This window comes from Excalfactoria chinensis, chromosome 26 (assembly GCF_039878825.1).
Source record: "Excalfactoria chinensis isolate bCotChi1 chromosome 26, bCotChi1.hap2, whole genome shotgun sequence".
NCBI lineage: Eukaryota > Metazoa > Chordata > Aves > Galliformes > Phasianidae > Excalfactoria > Excalfactoria chinensis.
The window spans coordinates 222,411-241,759 of NC_092850.1; the positions used below are offsets into that span (position 1 = coordinate 222,411).

At 45.8% G+C, this 19,349-nt stretch overlaps 1 protein-coding gene across 2 annotated transcripts; it reads left to right on the forward strand.

The window, feature by feature from the left end:
* Positions 1-155: 155 nt before the first annotated feature.
* UPF1 (UPF1 RNA helicase and ATPase) lies at positions 156-19,325 on the forward strand. Of its 2 annotated transcripts, none has more exons than XM_072357639.1 (24): positions 156-742; positions 5,230-5,372; positions 5,780-5,869; positions 6,398-6,565; positions 6,951-7,131; positions 7,507-7,668; positions 8,273-8,357; positions 8,528-8,626; positions 8,810-8,927; positions 9,773-9,932; positions 10,036-10,154; positions 10,396-10,560; positions 10,789-10,903; positions 11,092-11,235; positions 11,357-11,570; positions 11,779-11,896; positions 12,892-13,048; positions 14,028-14,170; positions 14,469-14,643; positions 15,090-15,171; positions 15,682-15,843; positions 16,085-16,302; positions 16,671-16,793; positions 16,907-19,325. In XM_072357639.1, exons 1-23 carry the CDS (start codon positions 518-520, stop codon positions 16,788-16,790), a joined length of 3,363 nt encoding a protein of 1,120 aa, XP_072213740.1. In that variant the 5' UTR covers positions 156-517; the 3' UTR covers positions 16,791-16,793; positions 16,907-19,325. The 2 variants fall into 2 exon arrangements, with proteins under 2 accessions (XP_072213740.1, XP_072213741.1); XM_072357640.1 differs by having other exon boundaries at positions 8,819-8,927.
* Positions 19,326-19,349: the final 24 nt, after the last annotated feature.

Here is a 19,349-nt window from a genome sequence, read left to right on the forward strand (position 1 = left end):
TTAGGCGCGAACAGACAGCGCCCCCACCGCGTCCTCCCCTCCCTCCCCCCCCACCGACTCTTCAGGTGGTTCGCGCCTCCTTGCGCGCGTGGGCGGCGTCGAGCGCTCCTTCGCGCCTTCCGCGCGTAGCCCCGCCCCCTCCCGCCGTGCCCTCCCAGGTGTGTGCGTGCTGCGTCACCCGCCCACGCGCACGGGGCGTGCTGCCGTCCGCTGCGCGCTCCGCGTCACCGCTGCTGGCCTGGCGCGCGGCTGCGGCCGGACGGTTCCTTCCGCAGCGCCCCCGCGGCTCTCGGTTCCTTCCGCCGGTTCCTTCCGCCGTCGGCTCGGCCGCGTTCGGGGCCGTCCGAGCGGAGCGTCGGGGGACTCTTTGGAGGCCGGTTTTCGGGGGCGCGGCCTGGTGCGCGCGGCGAATCCCGCCGCTGGCGTAGCGCGGCAACCGGGTTCCGTGAGGCGCGGCCCGGCCGAGGTGGGGGGGGCGCGCGCGGAAGCGCCGTTTCTCTTCTCCACCGCCGCCGCCATGAGCGTGGAAGCGTACGGCCCCAGCTCGCAGACGCTCACCTTCCTGGACACGGAGGAGGCCGAGCTGCTCGGCGCCGACACTCAGGGCTCCGAGTTCGAGTTCACCGACTTCACCCTCCCCAGCCAGACCCAAACCCCGCCCGGGCCGGGGCAGGCGGGGCCCGGTCAGGCCCAAGGCGCTCCGGGAGCGGGGCAGGGCCCTGCAGGCCCCATCGAGGCCCAGGTGAGGCCGCGCCGGGGGCGCTGCGGGGTGCGGAGGGGGGGGGGGGCGGGGTGAGGCGGTGCCGCCACCGGGGGGAGCGCGGAAGGGGCGGGCGGGTGTGGGGCCGCGCGGGGAAGCCCTGGGCGGGCGGCGGGAGGAGGCGGCGGGGCCTACGGCGGCGCGGGAGCGGGGAGGGTGTCGTGATAGTCGCGATAGTCGCGATATCGCCGTGCGGTCCCGATAGTCGCGATACGGAGCGAAGAGCGGGGAGGGAGGATTTCGGTTTGTTTTCTTATTCGAAACAAACGCGAGTTGTACGAGGTGTTGAACGCTCTGGAAACGGAGCGTCGATTTGCTGAATGTCTTTCCGACAGAAAAGAAATTCCGTTTCCTCCCAAGAGAGCCTTTTCCTCTTCGCCACCTTGAGTGCGGTGGGGCGGCTTTGTTTGGGGTCGTAGGGCAGTGACAGCCTGAGGTTGGAGTGCGGAGGTCCTCGAGGCTGAGAAATAGGAGAGTTCTTAACGCTGCCTGATGAGGGCCGCGTTTCTGGTTAAAAAAGTTCCCAGAAGTGAAAGAAAAGAGAGAACTGGGGCTGTGCAGCCAGAAACCAAGAAGTGTTATAAAAGGAAACGCTGCTTGACTGCCTAAAGCAGGAAAAAAATAGCCCAAAAGCTGCACCTGGGAGGCTGTTTTGTGCTTTATTTTTTAGAGTTGGACTGTTTTTGTGTCTCTTGGAATATATTGTTGAGTTTTGTTATATGAAGTGTTAACAATTAAGTGTCTGTAAGCTGTCTGCGTTCCAGGATGTGCCTTTAGAGGAGCTGAAATGCTCTTCATCCTGCACCAAAAACAGTGGGGGGGGGGGGGATTCAGTTCTTGAACCTTGTTTTCCAAGGCTGATCTGTAAATGACACAGAAATGAGCAAACTCAGAGCAGTGAATGCAGCCAGGGATGGCAGCCTCCAGGTGTGCAGTGCAGGTGGGCCCAGGCGTGGTGATGTGCTGGATCTCACTCTAGGGCAGCGTTCATGATGTGGAATTAGAGCTGAGCTCCCGTGGGCTGTTTGCTTTGCTGTGTGTTTACTTGGAGCTCTTGAGTTCTGTTGGGCAAAACAACCCTTTTTTTTTCCCCGTTTGAATTGCAGTCGTTAAGTGGTCTGTTTGTAGTCAGTGTATGTGTTAATTGATTAAAAAAAGAGACATTAGGATTGAAATCGCAGTTTTGAAAGCTCTGATGGTTGTGATCATTCCAGAACTCTCAGTAAGAGAGGTGTCTGGACAGAAGAGGAAGGAAAAACCACCCCAAAATGAGTCTTGAGAGTGTCAAGGATGAAGGCTGAGGATTGCTTCTCTTTTTGTCCAAACATGTTTGTAAAGCCTTTGAAGTAAGAAGGGGAAAAAGGAAGATGTGGAGAGCACATCCAGGTATGAGTGCGGCTGTAGGCAGGAAGCAGAGGATGTTGGTAATGGCTGAGAATGGCCGAGTGCCTTTAGTTCAGTGCAGAGTTTTGCAGTTGTCCCCATGCTCTGTGAATTTGGGATAGGGGAAGCAGTTCCAGCAAGGACTAAAGGAGCACAGTGAGCGTGATGTCGGAGCTCATTGAAACCCAGCAGCCCTTGCTCTGTTTGGACCTCTGCCTTTCAATGTTCTCATCAGCACCGAGATCAGAAATAGACCGTTTGAAGGATTCTCAGGGAGGTTTTGCTACCTTGAATAGATGATGTGAGCTCGTTAATGCCTTTTGGAAGGAACACAGCTAAATTTAAGCCTCACAGGTTGCATACGTTTTCGCCTAGCTTAATTTTTTACTGCGATTGTGAGTAAAGTTTGTTGAATAAATATGATTTCATCCTGATCAATGTTGAAGGGATATTATTTTCAGTCCCATTCCATTTTCTGATACCTTTTTAGTACCCTTTGCACTGAAATGAGTTGAGCGGTGCAAAGCCCTTCATTTCTTCAGCAAACGGGGTTCATTGAGCCTCGCTCTGAAAGCTTTGTTTCTCAGCATATACTTAACTAATAGCTTAAGAGGATGCTGTTACCACAGATTAGTGTCTGAGTGACAAAAGGCAGGCAGAGGTTAAGCAGTGCAGGAGCAACGCCTGCTGTTTTCTGTAAGCAATGGAAATACAGTTTTCTGATGATTAGACGAGCTAATTAGCATATTTGATTTGTATTAAGATAAAATGTGATCGTTTCCACAGCGTTTCCCTACTCCCTCAGGCCAGGACTCGGCTCCAATGGGAGGAGGCAGCACCTATTCTCCCATGCTTGGTGCTGGGAGCCCGTTTGGTGGCTGCCCTGAGCGTGGGCATGGTGAGCTGTGCTGCTGGGGTTTCCTGCAGTCCTGCTGTTAGCAAACACTGCTCCTCGCGGCTCAGATCCCCGTTGTGAAACAGCTCTTGTCTGTGCTGCTGTGAGCCTGAATGCTCTCAGTAACGCACCTTCCCTTGTTTTGAAAGGGAGATCAAACAAACACAGCAGATTATAAGGCTGCGAATGTTACACAGCTATAGAGGAGTCTCTACGAGCAACAAATAGTTAGCTGTGCAAATCCAGAAGTGCCTGTTTTTCTAAAGCATGAGAGAAACTTCACCTGAGCTGGAGCAGCACGCCTGGGTGTCCTGTGTGTGCTGAGCAGTGCTGGGGTGCAGTGCCACAGCTGAGTCCTGTCCTGTAGCAAGATCCTGGCAGAATCCTTGCCTAGCTGTCATTGTTTCTCTTGCTGCAGCCTGACAGCTTTAAAGTACAGCTGTGCCAATGGCTGTGTTGCCTGTTGATGGGTTGGTGTGTGGGTGGGTACGTCAGCCAGAAGCACAGCAAGGAAGCCACTGTCACCCTGCTGGGTCTCCGCACGGTCACTGCAAGCTGCTGTGTTAATTGGGTCAGCTGCTGTGCTGTAATGCAGCTCGGTTCCCCCGAGCACTGCTGCTGTCTCCTGAGCAGGACTGTGGAGGCCAACGAGGAGCCAGGGAGGGACCAGCAGCTCTCAGAGCCGTGCAGGTTGTTTGGCGTGGCTGCTAAACTTGCTGTGCCAGAAGTTTGAGTCAACACATTTAAAATAGAGAAGCCCCCCCCCCCCCCAAAATCTTACACAACAGCTGGTGCTGCCAGATTTCAATAACATGCACACAAGCTAACATGGCAGCGAGTTTAGAACAATAGTTGGGCCACTTCCTTCCTGTGTGCCTGCTGAGGCACAGCCCAGCTGCTGGGTCCTGCTGCTGACAGATGGGTGCCATCGTGTTGTCATCACTGCAGGCCTGAATGCTCTGGTGTGGGAGGAGAGGTTTGTGTGTGCTGCTATTCCTTGTGCTTCTGCCTTAAAAAAAGGGCTGTGCAATTGCACTCACTGCTTGCTCAGCAATCCCAAGTTTTATGTGAGCTTCCAAAAAGAATGGACCATGCTTGTCAGCTAATGGCACATGGGGCCTCTTCAGAGCAGGATGATAGGAGTTGCTCTGGGAGTAACAGCTATAAGAAGATGCTATTAAATGTTGAGCTACTGCAGTTCCCCCCCATGACTGTCAGTCTGCAGAGATGTGGTTACTGTGGCAGAATGGAACTGGAAGCCCAGGAGTCCCAAGGGACAATGGCTGCTTTAGTCAAGCTAAAGTCTGATTTGTGACATTCACACCTGTTGGTGCTCCTTCCTGGTGGTAAAAGCACTGCGCTGAGTATTGCCAAAATGGAGTTATTTTTAACGTGAGTAAGACTTGATGTGTCAAACGTGCTGACGCAGAGCTTTGTGGTGCTGGCAGGTTGTGTCCTCAGTGCAAAGAGGGAACACCTGTTCTCTGTGCTGCATTAGCCATGCAGTCTCTGAAAGGCATTGCTCTGAGAACTCAGGCTGTGTTAGTTTAAATGGAGTTTGTGTGTTTCCTGGGGAACTTAATGAGGCCTCTTTGTTTTGAAGGGAATGTGGTGGCTAAAACAATTTCTGAGTAATACAATAGTGATTGTCACACCTGGTGTGTTACACAGGTATGTGTTTGGTTGCATGTCATACAGGTGGTTTATACCTTTAGCAAGTGATGCTGCTTGGAGAGCTGGGCAGTCTGCTGAGAGCCAGCTTCTTTCTTGCTCTACTTTGACTTTTAGTTAGGTATGCATTGGAATAGGTCTTGGTCCTCTGCTCCCTGTTGTCTTTGCGTTATGAAATTGTGCTTCTGGAGTCTCTGAGGAGGCGGATTGGTTTAGTGGATAGAGAAAAAGGTAATCCACAGAAAAATAATTGACTTTGTCATTCATTTTTCCTATTTGTGAATTGATGCTTCATGATTCCTGTCAAATAGGAACTAATGAAGCAAGCATCAATTATATATACAATGTGTATGTGATTATTTTTTTTATATGTGGTGTGTATTTCAAACTCTTACCCGTTTTATGTTCTTCTGAGTTTTTCCTGAGTTAAAGATAAGTTTTTTACATAACAAAGTAGGGATTGCCATTTGTTCTGAACATATTTTGATAGTATAACCCAAGCACTGACCTTGTACTGCAGGTTAATGGACCTGATGGCATTCTGCAGAATGGAGCAGTGGATGATAATGTAGCTAAAACCAGCCAGCTTCTGGCAGAGCTGAATTTTGAAGAAGATGAAGAAGATACTTACTATACAAAGGATCTTCCCGTGCATGCTTGCAGGTGAGAGCTGATCTTTGCATCAGGCCGATTGTTTCCAGAAGGTGGGGGCATTGAGTGCAGTGTGCGTGGTTGGAATTTTAAGAGCTGCTTCCCTGGAGGCAACGGCCTGCTGGTAGGCAGGGAGTGCCCCCTGCTGAGCTCCTGTGTGCTCTGACAGTGCTGCATTGCTGAGGCCTTGGGCCTTTCTTCTAAGGACTACAAAGTTGAGCCATCCTAGAAATGGTAATGATGGAAGTAGTTAAAAAGCTTGCCTCAAACCAGAAGTTTAACTCGTGTGTTAGGTACTTCCAACAACTCTCGTGATTCCTGATTTTCACTTCACCTTATTTTGTACACTTCTAAATCTTGTATTTGCATTTTCCTGTAAACAATTTCCCAACCACTTCCTCATCTCGTTTCATTTCCAGTTACTGTGGTATCCATGACCCTGCCTGCGTGGTTTACTGCAACACCAGCAAAAAGTGGTTCTGTAATGGGCGTGGAAATACATCTGGCAGGTAAATGATTAAATGATGGAAATTAGATGGGCAAACTTGCTTTAGTGTTTGTTTTGAAATGGCATAATGGGTGTGACTTATATTTTCCACGATGATTGAAGTCTCGTGACTTGAATGTGAACCTCCAACCTCTAGCTTTTCCTGTTATGAGCTTACAGCTCTGTCTCAGTGAAACTTGAATTACTTTTGTGGTGTGAGCTCACTGCTTCTTCCCCCTGTGCTCTTGCAGAAGAGCATAACTGATGCTGTGATCTCTGGAGCGTCAGGAAGCTGCTTCCAAATAACAGTTTCTTACACATTGCCCCTTTCACATTCACTTCAAAGTATTCATGTATTGGAAAAACACTGAAACTGTCAGCAGTCATCTTGGCCTGGATGAAAGAGCAGGGAATTACTAATGACTGCCAAAGTATGAATAGGTTTTTGTTTATCTCTTCATAATGACTGAGTTGCTATGTTACATAAAGTTAGGACTAAATCTGGTTTTCATATTGACTGCTTATAAATACACATCTTCTCTGGTTTCAGCCACATTGTTAATCATCTTGTGAGAGCAAAGTGCAAAGAGGTGACTCTCCATAAAGATGGACCTCTAGGAGAGACTGTCCTGGAATGTTACAACTGCGGATGTCGTAATGTGTTTCTCCTTGGCTTTATTCCAGCTAAGGCAGACTCTGTGGTTGTTTTGCTGTGCAGGTGAGGGAATGCCTTTATTACAATGTTTGTGTTAAGTATTGCACAACTGGATTTCTAAATGACAACCCTCAGCTTTCACTTTGTACCTCAGTGCTTTATCCTCTGGTCTCCTTTTTATCCCCATGTCATATTTAGTGTCTTAGATGCTGAATTTTTTCAGTTCTAGAAATACAGGAGAAATTCTGATTAGGATATCTTGCCTCTGCAGTGTTGAAATACCAAATGATCTAATGAATTGGCTCAGCAGGCTACTAGTGTTGGCTCTCTTCTTTTAATCAAGATGCTTAATGTGTTTGAAGAATACATTAAACATGTTGTTATACTTTGGTAGATTCCCTTACAGTTGTTTAATGTAATAACTTTTCTCAATATTTCGGTTGTGCAGGCAGCCATGTGCAAGTCAGAGCAGTTTAAAGGATATTAATTGGGACAGTTCGCAGTGGCAGCCTCTTATCCAAGATCGCTGTTTCCTTTCGTGGCTGGTAAAGATTCCATCTGAGCAGGAACAACTAAGAGCACGCCAGATTACAGCTCAGCAGATTAACAAACTGGAAGAACTTTGGAAGGTATTTCCCATTTTTCAGATACCAATTAAGTTTTACTTAGTGCTGGTTTTGTGTCTTAGAAGGAGGGACAAGGCTGTTTTAGCAACAGTGTAAGGCAGGAAACGTAACCTGATATATATGAGGTGCAAACCTTAATCTTTTGACAAGCAATACAACTGGGAATTGACTAGAGAATTCAGGAGATCACCTGTTAAAGTAGGAAAGCTCCATCTTCAGGTTCTGTCAGTCTGTCAGTCACTGCTTTTTGAGAGCTTTTTCTGTACGTCTGTTAATGCAGAACAAACTTGACTGCAGTAATATCTCAGTTTTAGCAGTTTACTGTCACTTGTTTCAAAGTTTTAAGCACAAACGAGACTCTTGTGTGTTAAATTCTAGGAAAATCCATCTGCAACCCTTGAGGACTTAGAAAAGCCTGGTGTTGACGAAGAGCCACAGCATGTCCTGCTTAGATACGAAGATGCTTATCAGTATCAAAATATATTTGGTCCTCTAGTCAAGCTTGAGGCAGACTATGACAAGAAGCTTAAGGAGTCTCAGGTAACCTGCTTGAAAAGTGCCTGTTTGGGTGGGGGGGGAGTTCTGACCAGTTCTCTCACTCAGTAGAATAGAAGGAAAAACTAAAAATGAAGTAAATGTAATATTACTGTAATAAAGACCTGACAGTAATTAACAGTAGTAATGATGTGTGATCACAGGGAAAAACTTGAGACAACACTTAAGGTCTTCCATCTGTTCTGAATTCCAAGTTTGTCTTTCCCAGAATCATATTCTTTGTCAGAACTGCTTCTTGGCCAACTTCTGTCTTGTTCTTTTCCTCATAACATTCAGTTACCTTTGTATCAGTCACTTTCCAGGCAAGCTTGTAATATGTTGGGGACACTTAAGGGTTTTTTATAAAGCAAACACAGGTGGTGATTACAACATATTTCTCATTAGCTAAATACGTTGTCTTTGAAACAGAATTAACTTCTACAGGTGGTGTTAATACAGTCCATAATAATAAATACAGGTATTTGTTTGGTGACAGTGGAAGAGCAAGTTTTGTATTTCTCCACTGTTTTGATGTTTAGGGCCAAGAGAATTGTGGTAGTTGGTGAACAGCTCTTTAAACACATAATATTTAATCTTTCTTTATTGTTAGACCCAAGATAACATCACAGTCAGATGGGACCTGGGCTTGAACAAGAAACGAATTGCTTATTTCACTTTGCCAAAGACTGATTCAGGTAATGACAGCTCAACTGCATGTTTTTTTTACATCACTATTAACTAATTACTAATAACATCACTATTTAAAGAACTGTAATGCTCTGGCCTGGGATATGAGATAGTCCTGTAGGTTTTCTGCGCTGTGGGCTGGTTGTTGTAAATGTTCTGTTTTCTCTTTGCTTTGTAGATATGCGTCTTATGCAAGGAGATGAGATCTGCTTGAGGTATAAAGGAGACTTGGCCCCGTTGTGGAAAGGAATTGGCCATGTTATCAAAGTTCCTGATAGTATCCTTTACTTAATGAGCCTTCAGATGAGGCTTAATGAAATGTTAAATTATCTCTGAGGTACCCCTAAATTGTGTACATAAGTAATTTTGGAACTATTGTAATTAGTGGGCATCTACTTTAATAAATCAAAATCGGGAAAAATAAAATTCAAATTTTTGCTATAGATTACTACTTAACGAGGTTCTACAGATTATGGTGATGAGATAGCCATCGAGCTGAGGAGCAGCGTTGGAGCCCCTGTGGAGGTTACTCATAACTTCCAAGTGGATTTTGTGTGGAAATCTACTTCATTTGACAGGTATTGAAAGCACTTAAACTGAGCAGATGAGTTCATAATGAGTTCAGTAGGTGTATATTTTTTCTTCTAACTTCAGTGGGATTTTTGAACAAGAGATGATGTATTGTTTCATTATGCTAGCAATCAGAGGGAGTGTATTGAGTGCATCAAGTTCACGAACGTGACACCTGCTTCACAGAGCAACAGCTCTAATTGTTGTTAGAGGTGGTAATGTTCAGATGAATTCCAAGCTGTCACTGTTTCTCACTTTGAAAACACGTTCAGGGATTTTGGAAGTACATTCATGTAACATGCGAATCCAAGGGGAAAAATTAACCTCAAGCTTAGTAGCATTTAGGATTTAAGAAGAAAAAGATGTGAGGTTCTGTTTGTTAATGCAGTCATTAAGTGCTCTCTGTTCTTATTTGCTCTCCTCAACTTTAAATAACTTTGACAAGCGCAAGGAGACTGAATCAGCTGTGGGGTCTGTGGGCTTTAGATGTGTCCATACTTCGTGTTGTGAGATAGGAGTTTGTTTGTCGTCCTGAAATAGAGAGACTCAGTACAGCTTTTATTCAGATCTTGCACCTAAAACTTCCACTGCAAACTCTGTCAGAGTCCAGTTCCATGGATGGATTGAGGTTATACTTTGTGGAATGCACACTGGGGAAGTAAAGATCTGTCTTCTGGATGTCTAGTAACGTTGGGGCTCTTAACTGTGCTACTAGATGCTTTGCACTGTCCTTTTTCCCAAAGCTATGTTTTAATGTGTCTGATGGCTGATTAAGTTTTGTTAGACGCTTATGCATAATTTCATCTGAGGTAATCCTGATGTTGTTCTATTTTTTGTCCTTTGCTCATTTCAGAATGCAAAGTGCTTTAAAAACATTTGCTGTGGATGAGACTTCGGTGTCAGGATACATCTATCACAAACTGTTAGGCCATGAGGTGGAAGATGTAATTATTAAATGCCAGTTGCCAAAGCGCTTTACAGCACAAGGACTTCCTGATCTCAACCATTCTCAGGTAACCTCATCTTCCTTTTTTCTACATGCAAAGAATACGATAAAGGATTTATGACTGAGGTTGAGTGCATGGAATACTGAATAGCATCACAATAATTCCATAGGTTTATGCTGTGAAGACTGTCCTGCAGCGTCCTCTGAGCCTTATCCAGGGTCCCCCTGGTACTGGAAAAACAGTGACATCAGCTACCATTGTCTATCATCTGGCTAGACAGGGCAATGGGTAAGAACTTCTCTGAATCTTTATGCCTGAGGTTACCTCATTACTGGTCCAGAGAATCAGCTCACATTTAAATACTTAAGCAGTCTGTATCCTTGAACTGGAAAGATTTTCTAGAAGCGTATTATTCTGATCTTAAATCAGAAGATGTTCATCAGTAGCTTAATTTTAGTGACCTTTCTTGCAGGGAGAAGCTTATAGTTCATTGGCACTTACTTTTTTGCCTTCTTTTCTTTCCCCCAAGGCCTGTGTTAGTGTGTGCTCCGAGTAACATAGCTGTAGATCAGCTGACAGAGAAGATCCATCAGACTGGTCTGAAAGTGGTTCGGCTGTGTGCTAAAAGCCGTGAGGCAATTGACTCACCTGTATCCTTCTTGGCACTGCATAACCAGATCAGAAACATGGATAGGTAAGGAATGGGTGAGGGGGGAGGGGAAGACACCCCCAAACCTCAGGTGTTGTGATGGATGCAGTTATTTTAACAGCTCTCTGACAGTGACTGTTTATATTTTGCTCTGTACATAAGTCATTTTTAGTTTTGCAAACACATTTTCTTGTTTCTGTTCCAATATGCAAAGAGCTTCAGTGCAAGCTGGAGTTGTTACTTAGATTATAATGCAAAATTCCATTTTTGCAGCATGCCAGAGCTTCAGAAGCTGCAACAACTCAAAGATGAAACTGGAGAGCTGTCATCTGCTGATGAGAAACGCTACCGTGCACTGAAACGAACAGCAGAGCGTGAATTGCTCATGGTAAAGTTCCACCAGATACAGTAGTCCTGTTACTGCCTTCTCCCACTGGAAGCTTAGCTGCAGTTTGTTGGCAGATATCAGTATGCAGTTTAATTTTTGGGGACATTCCTGGAGTGGTATTCAGTGACCTTCTGTTTGGAAGTGTTATCTATCCTGCCTGATTGTTTTCGGTTGTGTTTCTATCTCAGAATGCAGATGTGATCTGTTGCACGTGTGTGGGAGCTGGTGATCCAAGACTTGCAAAAATGCAGTTCCGCTCCATTCTGATCGATGAAAGCACCCAAGCCACTGAGCCAGAGTGCATGGTGCCAGTTGTGCTGGGAGCAAAGCAGGTAGGAGCTACTGGTTGTTGTCTTAAAGTATGATTTATAAATTGGTGAAGTAGTAGTTTAGGCAGAAAATTCAGTCTTGGGTATCTGCGTTGTCATCAGTGGTAATTTTTCTTTTCCACAGCTTATTCTTGTAGGTGACCACTGCCAGCTTGGTCCTGTTGTGATGTGTAAGAAAGCTGCTAAGGCAGGCTTGTCTCAGTCCCTGTTTGAGAGGCTGGTGGTGCTGGGGATTCGCCCCATCCGCCTGCAGGTGCAGTACCGCATGCACCCTGCCCTGAGTGCTTTCCCATCCAACATCTTCTATGAGGGCTCGCTCCAGAATGGTGTCACTGCAGGTGAGTAAGAATGGCATTTCCTTCAGATTCCTTTCTCTTCAGTTCATTAAGGATCGAAGGAGAAATTCTTAGATCTTGATTAGTTTCTTCTAAATTAAATTAGGAAGGGAACTCCCTCCACACTGATGGTTTTGAGTCTTTGAGGCATTGCTGTGAAAGTGGATTTTTAGTAAAGCAGTACTGACTTTATCACTTTCGTGTTCTTCAGCTGACCGTGTGAAGAAAGGGTTTGATTTCCAGTGGCCACAGCCGGATAAACCAATGTTTTTCTATGTTACACAAGGACAGGAAGAAATTGCCAGCTCAGGCACCTCTTACCTGAACAGGTAAAAATCGATATTGAGATAAATTCACTTAGGAATACTGATAGTATAAAGAACGTGGGGCAATTAATCCCATGTGAGAGGGATGAATTTAAAACAGAAGTAAAAACGACTGCAGGAAGTGCTGGTTGTGTCCCATTTTGAAGATTGAATTCCAGTAGCTCCTGAAACAAAGTCCTAAAGGGAAGATGTTGGAAGAGGAGACGGTAGCACAAGAGAGCAGCAGAGGGATGGGAATTTCATTCTTTTTTCCTGTCCTGTCCAAACTTTTCCAAAGAGTGAGCTTCTAATGCTTTACTCCTGTGCTTTACATGCATTTATTTGTGTGCCTGGAAGGAAGAACCAGACCAACTTACCAAACATATCTGCTGTGATATTTTTAACCTGTCTGCCTCTTGAACTGCGTGTGCAGGAGTTCTGAATGCAGCAGGGCAGACCGTGCACAAACAAATGGCACAATCGTTGGCTGACAGGGCAGTTGGCATTAAAAATAAGTTCTCTATTTAAAACTCTAAGATAAAACAACGGAAGGATCTGTTTGTACAGCAGGCTGGAACACTTCTCATGGTCTCACTCGAAGTACAAGCATACGTTTAACTCTGAGAAGTGTATTTCAGAAGAGAGATGGCCGCCCTGAATTCTGCTATTTCAGGAAGCCTAGTTGTGCAATACTGAAAAGGTGGATGTAGATTTCAGGATAAATCTGTGGTGTTGTGAGCTCGTTTTGAGGTGTTAGCTTTTGCCCATGTTCTCTTGGATGAGAGCATCTGTTTGTAGCCTCAGCTAAGAGGTGATAGCAGTGAATGTTCTTGCAGAGCTTAAGCTGAACTAGTTTGAGTGACAGAGCGTTGTGGTGTAAAAATGATCTCTTTCTGAAGTAGCCTTTGTGAAAGGAGACACGGCACACGTGTTCAGGTTTTCGAGCCCCATTCACTGAAGGTGTTTAGACCCAATGCTGTCATTTACTTAAATAAATGAATCTTTTTTTTTTTTTCTAGAACGGAAGCTGCCAATGTGGAGAAGATAACTACAAAGCTATTGAAAGCTGGTGCCAAACCTGATCAGATTGGCATTATTACTCCTTATGAAGGCCAGCGATCCTATCTGGTGCAGTACATGCAGTTCAGTGGTTCCTTGCATACAAAACTTTACCAGGTATGGAGTCGTTGCACAAACAAGAGAACTTCTGGATGCTGAGAGGATAGAAAAGGCAGACACTGTGAAACTCAAATGTTTTCATTTTCAGTCTGGCTTCTCAGGCTCCAATCTGTTTGTTCTTGAGTAACTTCTGAGCATGTTAGTTGACCTTAGGTAAAATAGATGAAGGGAAGGTAATGCAGGAGTTAGCAAATGCCAGTAAGTTTCAGAAGGGCAGTTTGCCAAATAATGGAGAAAGCCCAGTGAGGTTCTGCTGGAAGGAGAGCTTCAGTGAGTCCATCCTCTGAGGGCTCATTGAGGCACAAAAGAGAAAGGTCAGCAGTGCTTCAGCTGTGGAAAAACATCTCAAGCTGGGAGACGTGCAGGAAGTTGAGCACCATAAATCCTGATGTTCAAGTATTTGTTTGCTTAGGAGTGTGTCCTCTGATGAATGGACCTCCTCCACCAACCAGTAAGCCATGTTGCTTCAGGCAAGCTGGTTAGATGTTTAATACAGTGTCTTTTGCAATAATTGAAAGCTCGGGCATGTTTTCACTGAAGGAAAACTTGGTGGAAATACTTCTGTTCCTGCCAGGAATGATCTGTCCCTGTGATTCAGGCTTCTCAGGAGCTGGGAGCAGCAGTGCTCATCTGCAGCTGTATTTCTATGTGGTTTTGGGATAGCCAAATTCATTCTGGCAGTGTACCTGGAGAAGGGCTGCTCTCTGCAGCAGGTGCCAGTTGTAGGGGGGAAATGCAAGAACCACAAAGCACATGAACATAAAAGTTATTTGTCTTAAACTGAGACTCTCTGTTCTCCCTTAGGGAAGCTCTTTAGTGGGCAGTGGAATGATCAGATCATCTGGCATGACAAAAATAACACTTTTCCCAAATGATGGAACTGTTAGATTGCAGCCAGTGTGTTTTGTAATTCCTGTTGGTAGTACAACTGGTATGTACCGTGCTTCCATGATTTACATGTTTTCCTCTGTGTTAGGAAGTGGAAATTGCAAGTGTGGATGCCTTCCAAGGACGAGAGAAGGACTTTATTATCCTGTCTTGTGTGAGGGCCAACGAACACCAAGGGATAGGATTTCTGAATGACCCCAGGCGTCTTAATGTGGCTCTTACAAGAGCAAGGTAAGGTGAAATTGAACAGATTTTGTGTTATAGAAATAAGCTACTAAGGGCTGTGTTATGTGGGTGGTAAGCCTGTTCCTCTGCCTGGTTTGAGTGAGCCTTGAAGGGAATATGGAAATCACTTAATCTTAAATCAGTTAGTGTTACTGTTTTGTACTGGGAGTCTGCAGAATCCAGCATGCTCTTCCTCTTTGCCTGCAGGACAGAAATCATCTTCCCTTCACTCCTTTCTGTCTCAGCAGCCACTGTTACAGTTTTTCTTTCCTTAGAATGAGTTTGATTGTTAATTCTTCCATAGGTATGGGGTAATTATTGTTGGGAACCCAAAAGCTCTGTCTAAACAACCGCTTTGGAATCACCTGCTGAATTACTACAAGGAGCAGAAGGTTCTGGTGGAGGGACCACTGAATAACCTCCGGGAGAGCCTCATGCAATTCAGCAAGCCCCGAAAACTTGTCAATACTATCAACCCAGTAAGTTGGCCTTTCCTGTTCCTCAGATACCTGTGGTGTGAAGTAACTGGGCGTTGATAAATGGATGGAATAAATGGGCACCCACGTGTCCTCACAGCTGTATCTTTCCACTTCTCGCCTAGTAAATGGGCAGTGGCAAAGTAAGCTCCAGTTTCTAAGTGGAGCAGCTCATCTTTATTCACTGTAAAATTTTATAACTTCTGAGATGCACGAAACATCATGTAATAATTACTTTCTGCAGGCTCATTATACAAGTGCTCTGTAAGGTTTTTACATCCAGTTCTGTTGTGAATTGTAAGCATGTGGTTGAGATGATGTCTGGATGTTTTTCATATATTAGAAACATTATCTGTGATGGTTTTGCTGAGGTTTTTACTCGCCTTACAGTTGGGTTGCAGTGCACAGCTCAGTGCTAAACCTTTGTCCAACTCCTTCAATGCTTTCAGGGTGCCCGTTTCATGACCACTGCCATGTATGATGCACGTGAAGCTATTATTCCAGGATCTGTCTATGACCGGAGCAGTCAAGGTAAAGAAGCTTTCAGCATTAACACCATTCACCAGTCTTGTGCAGCGTCTCACAGACTGCAAATATTTAAATGCTTGAGGAGATGTTACAGAAAAATGTGGGGGTTAAAAACTGAAAATGCTCGTGATGTCTGAATACTTAAGGAGAGATTTTGCCATCCCTAACATTGCAGTAACCTTTGTGGTTTAACTCCATATCTGCAGGGCAGGTGAAGAGGGAGGGGGGGGGGGGGGAGTGTCAGTGTTGTGGGAATCATGAACAGTGCTATAGAAGAGTGATTGGATGGGGTGACCACGTTACGTTATGTCTCTTTGAGTCTTGGGAGTGTGGGATAAATAATGGGGAACTAGAAATCCCAGAGGTTCTTGGCAGTGTGCTTGTCCTTTCAGTTTCTGGTTTCTGATTATATTATTTTTCCTGCTTGAAGTCCTCCCGTTACTGTTAAAAGCAGGAATATGAATTTCAGACTATTCAGGATGCTTGAAATCACTGTGACTTCCCCCTCCCCAGGGCGCCCATCCAACATGTACTTCCAAACCCACGACCAGATTGGGATGATCAGCGCAGGTCCCAGCCACGTCACTGCTATGAACATTCCTATCCCCTTCAACCTCGTGATGCCCCCAATGCCACCTCCAGGGTACTTTGGGCAGGCCAACGGCCCGGCTGCAGGTATGGGGCTGGGGATGGCAGTGCCAAAGCTGAAGTGTGGGTCTCATATGAGATAATGGTTTTGGTCCTGATGAAAGCAAGATGTGATTTGATAATAAACCTGTTGTATTTCTTTGCGCCTACTACACTGAGTACAACATGAAATGTTGCTTTAAGTGAGTCATCAAGTCTTTATAGAAGCGTCTGATTCTCACACACTTGTAAAGCTTCTCACTGTTGGTTTGGATAAATGCCTTTCCAGGACGTGGGGCACCCAAAGGGAAGACTGGACGTGGTGGGCGCCAGAAAAATCGATTTGGGATTCCTGGAGCGAGTCAGTCAAACCTTCCCAATAGCCAGGCGAGCCAAGATGTGGTGTCCCAGCCTTTCTCCCAGGGTCCACTGACTCAGGGGTATATCTCCATGAGTCAGCCATCTCAGATGAGTCAGCCTGGGCTCTCCCAACCAGAATTATCACAGGTAAGCAGAGCGATGCACAGTCTGCCCTTTTTCCTGGGTTTTATGTCAGTGTTGTGTCTGTGTGTGCACATCTCCGTTCCTTAGAACTGAGGAAGGTAGAAACTAAACCATCTTCAGTTAATTTGACCGCAGCATTTCTGACCTTCTACTTGGTGGGCTTCAGAAGTATAAAGAATTCAGTGCTGCATGTTCCAACCTCACCTTGAGCCTTAAGCTTCAGCTGCCACGTACTGCTAAAAGCTGTATGGCAACGGGAGGTGAACTTTAAAAGCGAAACTGAAACAAAAAGTCACTTTTTCTTTCTCAGTGGCTGCTCTGTGAGGAACCACTGGAGCTCGATGCTGCTTAACACACGCTCTCGTTTCCAGGACAGTTACCTTGGTGATGAGTTCAAGTCTCAGATTGACGTGGCGCTGTCACAGGACTCCACCTACCAGGGGGAACGCGCGTATCAACATGGCGGAGTGACGGGACTGTCACAGTATTAGAGTGTAAGGCTCTGGGGGTCCCCCCCTCTGCTGCTACTCCCCAGTGTGAGCTCTTGAGAACTGTTTCTCTCCTGACAGCTGTAATGCAGCTCTTGGTTTTTTTTTCTCGCTTTCAGGTTGAGGAAGAAGAGCTAAGCTTGCGTGGAGCTTAGTTCATCAGCATTTTATTCTGGGTAATAAAAAAAATAAAATAAAATGGATACCTGTTTTCCACTGCTAAAACTGAAGCACCACTGTGTGAGAGCAACAGGAGAAAGAAACCAACCAACGGAGAGGAAAGAGAGAGAGAGAGAGAGAAAGGAGCGCGCGAGAGAGCCCACTGCTAGCTCACTGAGACAAGGAGACCGACCGGAGAGGAGAGAGAGCAACGACGGACTGGCTGGCGCCTCACGGGGAAGGCAACTCACCCTGCAATGAGTGGTCAGCCGAGTCCCTGCTCCCCCAGTCCAAGAAGCTCGAGAGAAGGGCCTTAAGCAGGTTTTCACTTCATTCCATACTTCTCTTTGCGAGCGGGGCATTACTTTTCAGAGCAGATGGGGAGAGGAAAACCCTCATCTCAGAGTTGTTCTCATTTTCAAGGGGTACTATATTTTAGCAGTAACTGTTTACATTTTAGAAGCAGAGTATCTGAGAAGGGAGTTCTTAAGTTGACAGCAGGCCGAGCAGAAATCCAATGGGACGTAGCTGATGCTCAACTCTGAGATGGAGGTTTTGTTGTCCAGCGCTGGCTCTGAAATCCTGGTGTCATCGTGCCGCCCACATTCTGAATGGGTCTTTCGTGACAAGGTGGTTTTAAAGAGATTCTTTCAAAAGGAGCACTGAATTTATAGAAGTTTGTCTCTGAATTCTTAGCGGTGGACCTGGGAGATCCTTGTTCTGAGAAGCTTACAAAACAAAAGTGTAAAACAAACCTAAATTAGAGCACCAACCTTGAGAACTTTCAGTGTGATTTAAAGTTGCAGCAATCAGCCTCTTCTTCCTACATCGGATAGCAGTTAGAGTGGAAGGAGCCTGCGCGCTCGAGCAGGAGGAGGGTTTCAAAGTGTTTTCTGTATGCTTTAATTGGCTACTGTCTGGACTCTACTCTGTGAAAAACAAGCCTTTCTGTAAGATGAACTTTGCGCTTGAAAGGGGATGGGTTCCTGTGCCCTTCGGCCCTGGAGGAAAGGATGCTAACAGGCCTGCTTTACTGCTCCCTCAGCTGGGGGGAAGAAGTAGTGGAAACTGGGGATTATATTGGTTTTGAAGTAAAGACTACGATGAGACCGAAGCAGGTTGGAGAAATGGACGAAGCAGGCAGTTGTTGGAAGGTGGCCTCTGATAGATGGGTATAATTAGAGATAACGGGGTAGGCTTTTGTGTGGCTTCTTATGGCGATTAACGCAGACAGCCGAGAGGTTCGGGGTGTTGCAGAACAAACCCGGAGCTGCTTTGTCAGGTCGTGCACCCAGCTGCGCCGTCGGTGCTGGCTGAAGAAATAGCTGGAACAGCACATAAGAGAAGCCATCCAATTCCTGAGTTGTACCCATATCTGAAATAAGTCCTATGGGAGCACTGGGAGCGTTTCATTTGTGTCCAAACCTTGTTAGAAAACGGCGCAGAGAATCATTAACTCCTCCAGCCCCGCTTTTATCGGATCCCACGATGCGAAACTCTGCCTTCCACCAGGCAGAGACCAGCAGGGCAATTTGTAACCTCATGTTTGTAAGGTCTGAATTAAGTCAGCGCTCTATCCAAGGGCTCCAAGTGTTCCTAAGTCTTTTCTTTTTTCTTTTGGGGGGGGTGAACTCGAATTACCTCTCATATGAATGTACTCAAGCGACGTGAAACCCACTTTTTGTATCTTTGGGAGGGGAAAAAAAAAAAGCCCTTTCATCACTGTCCTTCCTGTAGTGTTTGACCCGCTTTCATCACCTGCATTCGCTGTGGTTTATCAGCAGTGTCTCCCCCAGCACAGGGCTGTGGGTTGTCGCAGCAGGTTTGAGTCGTGCACGCGATGGGACAGTTGTGCAGGTTGTGCAGCGTTCGTTTTGTGTTCAGTCCTGCAGTCGACGTGGTTCAAGAAAACTACCAAAAAGAAACTCAACAATTTCATTGCCAGAAATTGGAATAAAACCCCATTCGTTTGATCTCATAAAATAAAAGCCCTCCAGCATTTCGACTTGTAAAACGTGACCGAATGGAGCCCCGGGCCGCCTTCCTTCCTTGATGGGATGGACTGTTTTATTTATTAACATTGCCGAAGGGCTGTTTTAATTTCGTTTTCCTTCTGTAGGCTGCTTAGATAGGTTTAAGCTGTAACCCTTCTGTGCAACGCAATCCATTGAGTAACGTAACCCCCCTCCTCTCCCCTTCCCCCCTTTATTTCACTGATGGGAATGCCTGCCTCTGCTTCGTGCTGGTTTTTTTCCCTTTGTAGCTGTTAAACTCTGAGTTCCAAATCCAGACATCAGTGCTAGCACGGTGTTACTCTTTTGATTTCGTCTCAAAAGTTTGTTTTAAACCTGTTTGTCATCAATAAAATATTAATAAACAGCTCTTGCATTCACCGCGACCCCC